The sequence below is a fragment of the Arvicanthis niloticus genome, chromosome 5 (assembly GCF_011762505.2).
Source record: "Arvicanthis niloticus isolate mArvNil1 chromosome 5, mArvNil1.pat.X, whole genome shotgun sequence".
Classification (NCBI taxonomy): Eukaryota; Metazoa; Chordata; class Mammalia; order Rodentia; family Muridae; genus Arvicanthis; species Arvicanthis niloticus.
In genome coordinates this window covers 2,242,410-2,254,866 of record NC_047662.1, presented here as the reverse complement: position 1 = coordinate 2,254,866, position 12,457 = coordinate 2,242,410, and the positions used below count along the sequence as shown (strand labels likewise).

The 12,457-nt window shown below is 53.7% G+C and overlaps 1 protein-coding gene and 1 long non-coding RNA gene across 2 annotated transcripts; one reads left to right on the top strand and one right to left on the bottom strand.

The window, feature by feature from the left end:
- The first annotated feature begins 2,799 nt into the window (after positions 1-2,799).
- Lrrc47 (leucine rich repeat containing 47) lies at positions 2,800-12,371 on the top strand. Its single transcript, XM_034502462.2, has 7 exons — positions 2,800-3,451; positions 7,074-7,526; positions 8,855-8,971; positions 9,749-9,864; positions 10,265-10,367; positions 10,736-10,825; positions 10,959-12,371. Exons 1-7 carry the CDS (start codon positions 2,834-2,836, stop codon positions 11,202-11,204), a joined length of 1,743 nt encoding a protein of 580 aa, XP_034358353.1. The 5' UTR covers positions 2,800-2,833; the 3' UTR covers positions 11,205-12,371.
- On the bottom strand, positions 8,263-8,870 carry LOC143442264 (uncharacterized). Its single transcript, XR_013110292.1, has 2 exons — positions 8,736-8,870; positions 8,263-8,481 (listed from the first exon to the last, which is right to left on the bottom strand). It is a non-coding gene; the product is annotated as an uncharacterized LOC143442264 (long non-coding RNA).
- Positions 12,372-12,457: the final 86 nt, after the last annotated feature.

The following is a 12,457-nucleotide window of genomic DNA, read 5'->3' as shown; positions in this document are numbered from 1 at the left end:
TGTTTCTTCTTTGAGCACAACTACTAACACTGCAGCCCAGCCCCCTGAATGACCACCAACCACTCACCGGTTCTCACCAGGCCCTAGCATTTATATACCCTCTGAGAAGTTTCCAGAATTTCAAATGACACACAATTTGCAGAAACTATCTGCAGCTGGCAACCACACCTCTGCTAGAGCACGAGGCACACAACAATCAGCTGATGCAGAAAGTCTGAATCGGCCCCATATCCCCACACCTGGGACTGGAACAAAACCCTATTCTTAATAGTATTTCTGTGTGTGAGTGTGTGTGTGTGTGTGTGTGTGTGTGTGTGTTTTTTAAAGAAACCAAAATCTCAGAGTTGTCACCACAATTTTTACATACATATTTGTTTTTTATTGTATTTATTCCATATATGTGTGCTTTGCACCACGTATATGCTTAGTGCCCCTGGAGGTCAGAAGAGGGCCCAAATCCTTTGGAACTGGAGTTATAGGTGGTTAGGAAGCACCATGTAAATAGTGAAAGTTGAACCCGGGTTCACTGCAACAGTAACAAATGCTCTTAACCACCAAGCTCTCTCCGGGCGGTGGTGGCGCACACCTTTAATCCTAGCACTTGGGAGTGCTGAGAGGCAGAGGCAGGCAGATTTCTGAGTTCGAGGCCAGCCTGGTCTACAAAGTGAGTTCCAGGACAGCCAGGACTACACAGAGTAAACCCTGTCTTGAAAAACCAAAAAAAAAAAAAACAAAAAAAAACAAACAAAAAAAAAAACACCAAGCTCTCTCTCCAGCACTGTTTTTGAGTCAGATCTAACTATACAGCACTGGCTGTCTTGGAGCTCATGGTGTAGACCAGACTGACCTTGAATTCAGAGATTCACCCACCTCTGCCTCCCAGTGCTGGAATTAAAAGCAAGTACCACTCTGGGCAGCTCACAGTTGTAATTAAAGAGCAAGCAATTGTGGGGCTGGAGATGGGGCTCAACTGGTAGTGTGCCTGCCTAATGTGAACAAAACCCTAAGAGTGGTTATCTCCCAGCACTTTAAGATCAGAAGCAGGGGATTGCAAGGTCCAAGGCATCCCTTGACTACAAGAGAATTACAGGCTAGCCTGGGCTACATGCAGCCCTACCTGGAAAGAAGGAGGGGAGGGGGATGTTGTAAATCACTCTGAAGTTGGTAGTAACAGTAGCTCTGTCCTTCCTTTTGCTGAGGAGAGAGGCTTGGGAGAGCCAGGTCTCTAAAAACAGTGTTTAAAATGAGCTTGACAGCTATGTGCAGAAGAGAGAATTCACTCAGCAAGATAACTTTACAGAGTCCTGGGTTTTCTCCAGCTGCTGGGCAAGGGCCGCACTTCACAGTTCTGTCAGAATAAGCTGTTTACTACCAAGATGCTGAAAGATTAGATAAGCTACGTACAGAACAGAGGATTCATCCCAAAGAATGAGGTCAAGACACCTTGTGAGTTCTCAAGTCACAAGTTCTGGAAGAGGTCTGACTAAAGATCAGATAGAGGGTTCTGACCAAAACGGGTGGGGGACACTTTCAGGGTACAGTCAACAAAGACGTGTGTCTTCCAGGGGACTCTAGCACTTAGTGAAGGAACAATTAGTAAAAGGACAAACACCACACCTTCAGCCCAGTCTAAAACCCGAGATGGAGATAGTATAACTGCTTCTGAATATACAACAGTACTTCCCATGCTGCTTTAGCAAGTTAGCACGACCCTGGTGGCTTCTCACGACACAGAAGCTTCACCTTACAGTCCTCTCGTGCAGGTCTTTGTGGGCTAAGACATGCATGAGGTCCATTACTTTCTGGTGGAGAACCCATCTGCTTGCCTTTTCCAAATCCGAGGGCGGTCTCTGTGGCAACTCCAGACTGAGGCTGTCACTGTTTTCTCTTTTGAAGACCCTTGATGGTGTGTCGGGCCTTCCTCTTCGCATGGGTTCCACTTGACATGACTGTCTCCCACGCCCAGTCAGTCCCCGGCCTTCCATCCTGCCTTATGATAAACCAAGTGCATTCCAGTTGCAATGCAGTGAGTTTGTCCTGGCGCATTATTTCTGACCACTAGGCCTCACCCTGGAGCATTAGTACCTATGGGAACTTGTTAGCTCTATCTTCTAAGGAACACCCCACATAAAACAACTTGAGTAACCCCAGTACTGAGCCTTGGGCTGAGAACTTTCTACCAACTGGACTACCATTTGTTGTCCTGTCCCAAGGTTCATGTCAGTACCTTGAAGACAAACTGGGGGAGAGGGAGGTCTCCCTTCATCTGTCTGTCTTTATTTGTCTGGAGCCCTTTATCTCTTTGCCTCGTTCCAGTATGCCGTTTTAACTAAATCTTTCTCGTTGCCTGTCCCTTTTTATTATTTTTGAAATATGGCCTCATGTCGCCCAGGCTGGCCTCAAACTTGCTATGAAGTCGAGGATGACACCGAACTTCCTTCTGCGGCCTCCTTAACCAGTTGAGTGCTGGGATGACAGGTGTGTGCACCACCATGCCACCATGTTTCACAGCGCAGTGCTGTGACACAAACAGCGCTTCATGCGTGCCAGACAAACTGTCTAGTAACTAAGCTACATCCCCAGAATAACTGTGTCTTTAGTTGGTACCTGGGTGATGAGAAAGGTGACCACCCAGCCTATTGGGTTCTTAGGCCTCCCTGCATCCCCACAGCCAGCGGGAGGCTTTGCGGCTTAAAACAGAGCCGGCCCACGCACCCATCCCACAAATCCCTGCATCGAGACTCTCTGGCGAGCGAGTGTGCCCTCTGTGGTCATTTCCGGCGCCCGTCGGAAGTGCGGCGCCGCACTCCGGAAGCGGCGCACGGGCGGTGCGATGGCGGCGGCGATGGCCGCGTCCGAGGCCTGGCCGGAGTTGGAGCTGGCGGAGCGCGAGCGGCGCCGCGAGCTGCTGCTGACTGGGCCCGGGCTGGAGGAGCGGGTGAAGGCGGCGGGCGGACGGCTGCCGCCGCGGCTCTTCACGCTGCCGCTGCTGCACTACCTGGAGGTGAGCGGCTGCGGCAGCCTGCGCGCGCCGGGGCCGGGCCTTGCGCAGGGCCTGCCGCAGCTGCACAGCCTGGTGCTGCGGCGCAACGCGCTGGGTCCCGGCCTGAGCCCGGAGCTGGGGCCGCTGCCCGCGCTGCGCGTGCTCGACCTCTCGGGCAACGCGCTGGAGACGCTGCCGCCGGGCGAGGGCCTGGGCCCCGCCGAGCCCCCGGGTCTGCCGCAGCTGCAGAGCCTCAACCTCAGCGGCAACCGCCTGCGCGAGCTGCCCGCCGACCTGGCGCGCTGCGCCCCTCGCCTACAAAGCCTCAACCTCACTGGCAACCGCCTGGACGCCTTCCCCGCCGAGCTCTTCCGGCCCGGAGCTCTGCCCCTGCTCAGTGAGCTGGCGGCCGCCGACAACTGCCTGCGGGAACTCAGCCCGGACATCGCGCACCTAGCTTCGCTCAAGGTTAGTGGGGCCCGAGAGGAGGGCGACGCGCCCAGCAATCCCTCCTTGGAAGGGGTCTTCGCCTCCGCAGCCGGTCCGTCTCAGAGGGTCTCTGGACGTGTGGCAGTTTGAAAGTTGTTACCAATCTTAGACTTCTTATGTGACAAGAAACCCAGAGCAGAGTCAGGTGCGTGTGGGGTGCGTGTGGGGTGTGTGTGTGTAAAACTGATCGGGTTTCCAGATGGCGGGGCATCCAGACAAGGCACAAACACACGAGAGAACTGCAATTGGCGTATTATTCACTGGTAACAACAGCTTTCAGAGGTTCAGAGGGCAGGGTCGTAGCTTCGGTTTCATAGAAAGCCGAAGTGCTTATCCAAAGCCGACAGCACACCTAGACTTTTCTTCAGATCGGCCGTGTGTAAGAGATTGGCTTCTTTGTGTTGCTCCTGCCGCCCACCAGGTGCTCATTGTTGAGTGAGGGATGGGAAAGTAGAAGATGCAAAGCCACGGCCAGACCTGACTCCAGTCTAGGATCTCCACAGTCCTGTCCATCTGGACTGTCAATCCTGTACCACATCCCCTACCGCCCGCATTCTTGGCAGAGCGAGTCTGTGTGTCTTCTTCTCATCCATGAGTTTATGCAGCCCTTTCCTAATGATGGATTGGCAAGAAAACTTGCTCTTGAGAAATCAGAGCTCACTTTGATGCGCGAGCGCGCGCGCGCGCGCGCGTGTGTGTGTTTTTGTGTGTGTGTGTGTGTGTGTGTGTGTGTGTGTGTATAATTAACCTCTCTCTCTCTCTCCCTCCCTCCCTCCTTCCTTCCCTTTCTCTCTCTCTTCCCCCTCCACCCTTCCCTCCCTTTCTCCCTCCTCTCCTCCGGGGTAGGGCGGTGGGGTGGAGAGATGGGCCAGCGAGTCTACAAGATGATACCTGTTTTTTGGTATCTCCTGGAGGAGGCTGTGGAATGAGACTCCTGGAGGTACCTTGACCCTCCATGTCATAGGCATCCCAGCGGCTTAGATAGGACACAGGCTGTGCACTGCTCTGCCTTCCTAGGTAGCAGATATTTAGGTTTTCCAGAAGGCGGATGGATGACTGTTCTAAGCCACTGACATGCTGTGGTCTCTGAGATTGAAATGGTCCCTTGTGTGTGCCTCACATGGCCCCCACTGCTCTGTTGTGCTCCCTTTCCCAGCAGAGGCTGCCCCAGTTGTCACTGTATTGTTAGGGTTTGTGTTCCTCTGGAAGCTCTAATGTAAGATGTTAAACTCATCTGCAAAGGTGTCCTAATGCCCCAGCACAGCCATTCACAGCTTCCCGTGGGCACTGGGAGGCCAACACATCTGCCCTGCCTCAGCTTTTGCTGTTGTTGCCTTCCACACAGGAGTGCCCCAAAGGCTTCCTGTCTGTGCTTGCCCACCACGCCTTGGAACCCTGGCCCCACTCCCATGACAAGGTTGCCACTCTGAGCACCAAGAGTTGGCTGAACATGAGCGGCATTACCTTTCTCACGAGGATGGCTCACCCTGTGGCTCTGTGTGGCAAGACCCACCTGCATGTCTGACTCACTCTTCCCCTTTGCCGCTGCCCTCACAGGGCCCCGGCTAGATGCTCACCTCACTGTTGTTTCCTGCTCTGACCAGACCTTGTTAGGTGCTGCCCCTGGAAGATGCCCCTCCCCGATGGCTGTTCTGAGTCTGTGCTGAGCACTCGGCCGCTGCCACTGTCCCTCTCCTCTGCGCCTCTGCGTATTCCTCTCCCAGGTCTTCAGTGAATTGCATTTTAACAGTGGGAGCAGAAACATGTCATTCAACCCAGTGTTTGAGAAGTGTGTTCTGATCCCACTGTAGTCCTTGGGCATTTTCACAAAACTCCTTCAGGGAGTACAGAAGCTCCGTATCCACAGAGCTACAGACAGACTCTTGCAGACTGACTGTCAAATAAGGCCTGTGCCATCTGTCATGTTTCCAGTGAGCCAGTTCCTCTGGGCTGGTGACCTCAGAGGGTTGGGAAGAAGGTACAGGCTCTGGTAGTCTGGCTCAGAAACCGCCATTACTTGGTTCCTGCTAGTGTCATGGTGGTTCTCAGAGTAGTTACTGGGGAACCAGCTAGGTCCTGAGAGGGTAGGCTCTGCCTCCACTAGGAATGGATCTGTGAAGAGCTGGTGCCAGGGGCACAGGGTACAGATCTGAGACCCAGACTCATCTGAGGCTGATGACTGCACTATGGTAAATGCCAGCCCAGCTTTATGTGGCGGGTTGCTCGCACACTGAGACACTTCATGAGCTCGCTTCTGCAAGCTTGCGGGGTCGCCTGCCTTGAGTTCACCCAGCAGGCCTCCCTGTTGTTTGGCCTCTTCCCCTCAAGGGCCATGTCCTCTTTTTCATGCTTCTCTCCTTGAGCTTTTATAGCTGTCTTCTGGCTCGCCTCCTGAGTTCCTGCTGTACCTTGGTGGTATGTCCAGAGTCCCTCTGTCCTGTGTTGTCTCCACACTAAGCAGCCTAATGGCTGCTTCTCTCTTGCTTCAGAGCTAGAGGCTGAGCATCACCATCCAGAGCAGATGTGTGTCAGTTGCAGTCAGGCCTGTGCAGTCATCCTCCTGTTTCCACACCCATGTTTCTAGGACTCAGCTGCCACAGTCTTGTGTCTGAGTACAGAGGTGATGTATCACCTGTGGCCACTTTAGTCCTTTCCCTGGCTCCTCCAGAGCAGTGCTCGATGTAAGGATAAAAAACAGGCAGACCAGAGTCCCCACTAGCCCTGAGGAAGAGGTATGCAAAGAAGCATGACCGGTTGCCCCTGTGTTTCCCGTTGTAAAACAATCCTCTAGACATAGCAACTGTCATCCTGTCAGAGCAGTTGAGCAGTGATGATGGCTTGTGAGAGCATCATGATTAGGTCTGTTCACTGTGATGTCACTCATAGGAGAGAGGGTCATTGGAACTGACCTCAGCCCCTCCTAGACACATGTATGTACCTCTACCCCAGTTCCACGACACCTTGTGATCTAGGGAGGTGTGTGCAGACACTCCCATCTAGCCTGCTCTAGAGAAGCCATCCCCTATGCTGTGTTGGCACTTTGCAGCAGTGTGGATGCTTTGAGGTCACTCACGTTCCTGTAAGTAACCCTTCCTCATGTTCTATAAGAAAGCTCTTTAAACGCCCAGGTTCCCGAGTCGGCCATGACTGCTCTGTAAGGCAGAGCAGGCATTTATTTGTTCCTCTCCCCTCCCACTCCTACCTTTCTCCAGCCCACCCTCGTGAGAGATGGCGGTGAGGCCATGTGCCCCTGGCAATGTCATGCTTGGTGTGGGGAGAGGGTTTGTTGGTATTTCTGTTTTGTCATTACATTGAAGAGAGCTGGGCACCATTTGGGGAGCCTGTCTGAAATCGGAAGGGCTCCTGGTTTGTCCCCTAGCCTTCTGACAGGTCTGACTGTTTGGTACTGTAATTGCAGGCCTGACATGTTGAATTGGCTAGTCTCTGTGAACCAAGGAGGGGGAGGGGCAGAGCAGCGGGCAACTATGGCCATGCAGGTAACCCATGGATTAGTCTGCTTGTGGCTTCTGGGCTGGACCCCAGTAAAACATGTTGTCTACCTGCCCAGGCCTGGCTGTCTTGACTCTCCTTCTCACTGCAGACACTGGACCTCTCCAACAACCAGCTGACAGAGATCCCTGCTGAACTGGCAGACTGCCCCAAGCTCAAAGAGATCAACTTTCGAGGGAACAAGCTTCGAGACAAGCGCCTGGAGAAGATGGTGGGTGGCTGCCAGACCAAGTCCATCCTAGAGTACCTGCGTGCTGGTGGCCGCGGCGGTCGGAGCAAGGGCCGGCAAGAGGGCTCTGAGAAGGAGGACAGAAAGAAGAGGCGGGAGCGAAAGCAGCGTCGGGAAAGCGGGGAGGGCGAGGAGGACGTAGCAGACTCAGCCAGGCTGCTGCTCAAGGTCTTGCATGTCTCTGAGAACCCCACACCCCTGACAGTCAGGGTGAGCCCGGAAGTCAGGGACGTGCGCCCATACATCGTGGGGGCCGTTGTGAGAGGCATGGACCTGCAGCCAGGAAATGCACTTCGTCGCTTTCTCAACTCCCAGGTGGGCACTCAGCAGGCAGACTTGGTAGGCTGCATGCTCAAGGAGGGTACATGGCAGACAGACTTCTGTTTGGTGGCGCTGCATGCTGGGGTGGGCATGCACGCAGCAGGCTGATTGGTGGGCGCTGCATGCTGGGGTGGGCATGCACGCAGCAGGCTGATTGGTGGGCGCTGCATGCTGGGGTGGGCATGCACGCAGCAGGCTGATTGGTGGGCGCTGCATGCTGGGGTGGGCATGCATGCAGCAGGCTGATTGGTGGGCGCTGCATGCTGGGGTGGGCATGCACGCAGCAGACAGATGTGGGAAGTCTGCGTACTGGGTATACCATTGGGGCCAGCAGTCAAGTCAGGGACAGGAGGCAAAGGTGGTTTCTGTGCCTCAGTTTCCCTAGTTCAGAGTGAAAAGGGTCTACTGCCTACCCCTAGTAGACACTTGGTACCCAGAGCACACCCTTGTCAAGTGTCTGCTGGGCCGTGGTTCCTCCGCACACTTTGACATGTTGCCATAGTTAATACATAAGTTTATTGATGATGTTTGACATTAGGGAACATTGCTAATTTCTGCAGACCATGTTAAAATTGTCTACTCTTTCCAAGAATGATAGTACACACCTTTAGTACAGCAAAGACAGACAGATCTTTGGGAGTTTGAGGCCAGCCTAGTCTACATAGCAAGTTCTAGGCCAGCCAAGGCTACATAGAGAGAGTCTATCTCCAAAACAATAATAGCCAGGCAATGGTGGTGCACACCTTTAATCCCAACACTTGAGAGGCAGGGGCAGGAGGATCTCATCTTAATGCAAGGCCAGCCTGATCTACAGAAGCAGTTTCAGGACACAGAAACCCTGTCTTAAAAAACCAAAACAACAACAAAAGAAAGAGGAAGGAAGGACGGTGGCGATGAGCCGAGTCACCTCTGGTCAGCAGCACACTCAGGGAGCTCCGGCATCTGCCTCCTGTGAGGAGTGAGAAGCATTTGTGCCTAGCAGGGACAGGTACAGCCTGTGCCAGCAAGACCAGAGTTTCTGAGTGAGACCTCCTCTCTCAGCAGCTCAGGGAGGAAGCCAGTGGTGCCCTGCCCCTCCCCGCAGCCATGCCCAGCTTAGCTACAGACCTGCCGTCTGTCTTGTAGATGAAGTAAGAGTTGAAAGTTGTTAAAATTTAAGTGCCATGTTCTAGAACTAAAGAGAAGAGAAAGGCTGCTGCTGACCCGAAGAATACATGGTTGGGAGACAGGTGTTGGGCGGCACTGCTGCTTTGCTGTGGTGAGTTTGCAGACTCTAGCCCATGGCTTCTGTGAAGGTGAAGCCCCCGCTGTGCTCTCTGTAGACGAAGCTCCATGAGGATCTCTGTGAGAAGAGGACAGCAGCAACCATCGCGACCCATGACCTCCAGGCTGTGCGTGGGCCCCTGCTGTATGCAGCCCGGCCGCCCGAGGACCTCAAGGTGCTACCTGATCTGCCTCTTCTGTCTACACTTGCCCTTTGCTTTAGCAGACTTACGGGAGGGGGTTGAGCCTGGGAAGCTTAACCTGGCATTTTGCAGGCAAGTGCATAAGGGGCATGATTTCTGCCTTCATTCTGCCCAGTGCATATCTGTGCAAATGCCCATTGTCCAGGACAGGTTCGTAAGGTGCTTCCATTACAGTTTCTATGAGATGAGGCTTCACTCTGTAGTCCTGTCTATACTGGACTTGAACTCGGAGATCTCTGTTCCCCCAGTTGCTGGGATTAAGGGCATGTGCCACTATGCCTAGCCAGCTCACGAACTTTTAACCAGTGAGTTTGTTTAATGTCTCACAGAGCACCTGTAGTGTAAGCTGACTCATGAGGGTGCTGCTCCAGGCTGTTGGCTTACAAGCTTAGGTTTGGCATAGAGACCCAGGGTGAAAGGACTCGGGTGTCAGCTGCATGCCTGAATCACCTGGCTCATGCAACTAAATCCTACCTCTCCTGTTGCCATCTCAGCAACTGCAGGTTCTTAGAGACAGTTGGCTTTGAGCTAGGTTTAAAGAAGTTCAGCTAGGCACGCTGAGTGTTGTGCACCTCATCTCCAGAGGCGTCTCAGCCAGTGTGTTACATGGGCTGGGCCTCAGGCTCTTGCTTCCAGATCTGGAGAGTTGGTGGCCCACTCCCACCAGAGATTAAGGTAGAGATGCAGAGCATCCCTCATGCTCAAAGGTGGCCTCGGCAGCAGGGTGACCTCTGGGTTCTGCTCCTGCAGATTGTGCCCTTGGGGCGGAGAGAAGCCAAGGCCAAGGAGCTGGTGCGGCAGCTGCAGCTGGAGGCTGAGGAGCAGAGAAAGCAGAAGAAGAGGCAGAGTGTCTCAGGGCTGCACAGGTCAGCATGCAGCCACCATGTCAGCTGTACCCCAGCTAGCCCCTACGGTTGCCAGAAGCTCGAAAACAACCAAATGGGGAGGGGATCTCCCCAGACTTCCTTCTGAGACCGACTCCCCGACCTGAAAGGGCCAGGCTCCACTGGAGTGGGGGTGAGGGTGGGGGCAGCGTTCTGTTCCAAGGGGAGGGGTGATTTGCTCCTGGCAGCCATCAGACTCTCCATGCAGGGTCAGGGTTGTCTGTCCAGCTTCACCTCAGGGTCCCTGGGCAGGTGAGGATGCGGGCTGAGGCAGCTCTGGTGTCACATGGCTGCACACTTGATTTTGCACCTGGTTGTCTGCAGTTTCTGCGTCTGCTCAGCTTACCCACTGGCTCACAGCTGCCTGGTCCCTCCCACACAGGTACCTTCACCTTCTGGATGGGAAGGAGAACTACCCCTGTCTTGTGGATGCCGAGGGAGATGTGATCTCTTTCCCTCCTATAACAAACAGTGAGAAGACCAAGGTAGGCAGGCGGAGTCTGAGGTTCCCTCATGTCCTCTAACTGCCCACCACCCAGTAGCCTGCTTAGGGTAGAAGTGCAGAGAGGAGGGCTGGGACCCTTTGCTACACGTTCTGGGCGTGGAGACAGATTTTCATGTACCATGGGCTGGCCTGCAATTACCACGAGCTTGTGACCCTCGTGTCTCCACTTCCCTAAAGCTAGGATAGTAGGTATGCACCACCATGCCTGGTGGATGTAGTGCAGGGTTGAAGCCAAGGCCGCCGGCTGCACCTCCAGCTTTCTGTAGCTCTGCTTACAGACTCTTCTGAATTCATTGAGTGGCTGGCGGCCCAACACCAATAACTCTTTTCTGAAATCCAATTCTTAAGATTAAGAAAACAACTTGCAACTTGTTCTTGGAAGTAACGAGTGCCACTAGCCTGCAGCTCTGTAAGGACGTCATGGACAACCTTATCCTGGTGAGTGAGGGACCCCAGCCGTGGAGCAGCTTGCTGTCCCACCCTTTCCATAGCTGCTCTGCTTGCTCTGTGCTTACCACAGCCTGACCTCCTGGGCCACTTCTCTCTGTTAAAAGGTTGTTTTCATTTGTAGAGAATGGCAGAGCTGAGCAACAGTGCCTCAGAAAATAAAGAGGAAGACGTGCTCTCGGGCACAGAAGCCGATGCCAGCTGCCGACCTTCCGATCCCAACTTGGACCGGAGCTCTGGGAAGGATGGACAGTGCCCCCTGGTGGTGGAGCAGGTCCGCGTGGTGGACCTGGAAGGGAGCCTGAAGGTGGTGTACCCGTCCAAGGCCGACCTGGTCACCCTCCCTCCCCATGTGACTGTGGCTCGCTGACAGGCCAGGCTGCGTCACTGCCCCCCGTGGCTCCTGTAGGTGTGCTGTAGCTGTCTGTGTAACTGGTTGTTCTCTGCTCCGTGTCTCCGGGTGTTGTAAGGTGTCTGCTTGTGTCCAGGTGACTGTTGTGACATGAGTTTGTGCCATCATCCATCATTGTAGCTCTGGTGTGACTCCTGTCTGCTGTCCTCATGGATGACCCACATCACTGCTGGAAGTGTTCTGAATCATGTGGCCAGTGACTTAGGAAAGACACCAAGCCTGGCTGACCGTGACATGTAAATTCAGGTTGAATGGCAGGCATTCTATTGAACAGTATTTATTTTTCTACAACATGTTAATAGCAATTTTTTTTTTTAGCATCAGCTGTGCAAAGACAGATGAGAACATCATGTTGTGAGCGTAATCTTGTTTCCACACGGTGCTGCTGCCATGTTCCCAGGGCAGCATGTGCGCCCTGACCACAGAAGTCATCTATGCCCATGTAGTGAGTGAGTGGGAAGGCAGGTCTGTGGACTGTCAGACAGTAGCTGAGGAAGCAGTGTCACACACACAGTCCTGCTGTGTGTGCATCCTGTCTCTCTGTGCATATGTTAGCATCTGTACGCAGCACACAGCTGCTGTCCCTGAAGCCAGAGTGCTTATTCCTAAGGACCCAGCCAGCTGCAAAAAGGACTTGGTGGCCCCGTGCCTTACCATCTGGCTGAGGAGAACCAGAGCCTCAGCCTTCCCACTTGACACCTACTCATTGGTAGTCTCTGACCTCAAAGGACAATTTCTACCTTCTGTAAAAGAACAATTGTTTGGGGTTGTTTGCGGGTTTCGTTCTAAGGCTGTGTGAGACTCTTTAGCTGTCAGAACTAGTGACACTCCAGGCCCCTCATGGCAGACTCTGGACAAAGCTGGTGGGCGTTCTCTATGAGACACAGCTGTTCACAGGTCCCTTTGAGTGGCTGTGGCAAGAATTCACCTACTAAGTGTCACCCTGTCGTCCCCTCCCGCTGCGCCGCCACCCCCCCTTCCCTCCCTCTCCCCCCCCCCCCGTTCCTGCTGTTCCCACCAGCACAATCCAGGTGTGAGATTCATTGAGATTTTTGGAACTCTTTTTACAGATTCAAGCAGGATGCCTTTGTTCTAATAAAACTAATAAAACCCTTGGTAACAGCATCTCTGCATCAGCAGCCTTAGCATGTGCGTCTCCAGGACAGTGTTGCAGTTCACCAGTCCTCTGGTATAGCAGACATCATACCTGG

What these genes read in the sequence shown, in the direction of transcription:
- Lrrc47 (XM_034502462.2), top strand. Translation starts at nt 2,834, where the DNA reads ATGGCGGCGGCGATGGCCGCGTCCGAGGCCTGGCCGGAGTTGGAGCTG. An exon ending in AGTGTCTCAGGGCTGCACAG is followed by an intron (nt 9,865 to 10,264) that starts GTCAGCATGCAG and finishes CCTCCCACACAG; the next exon opens with GTACCTTCACCTTCTGGATG. An exon ending in CAAACAGTGAGAAGACCAAG is followed by an intron (nt 10,368 to 10,735) that starts GTAGGCAGGCGG and finishes CCAATTCTTAAG; the next exon opens with ATTAAGAAAACAACTTGCAA.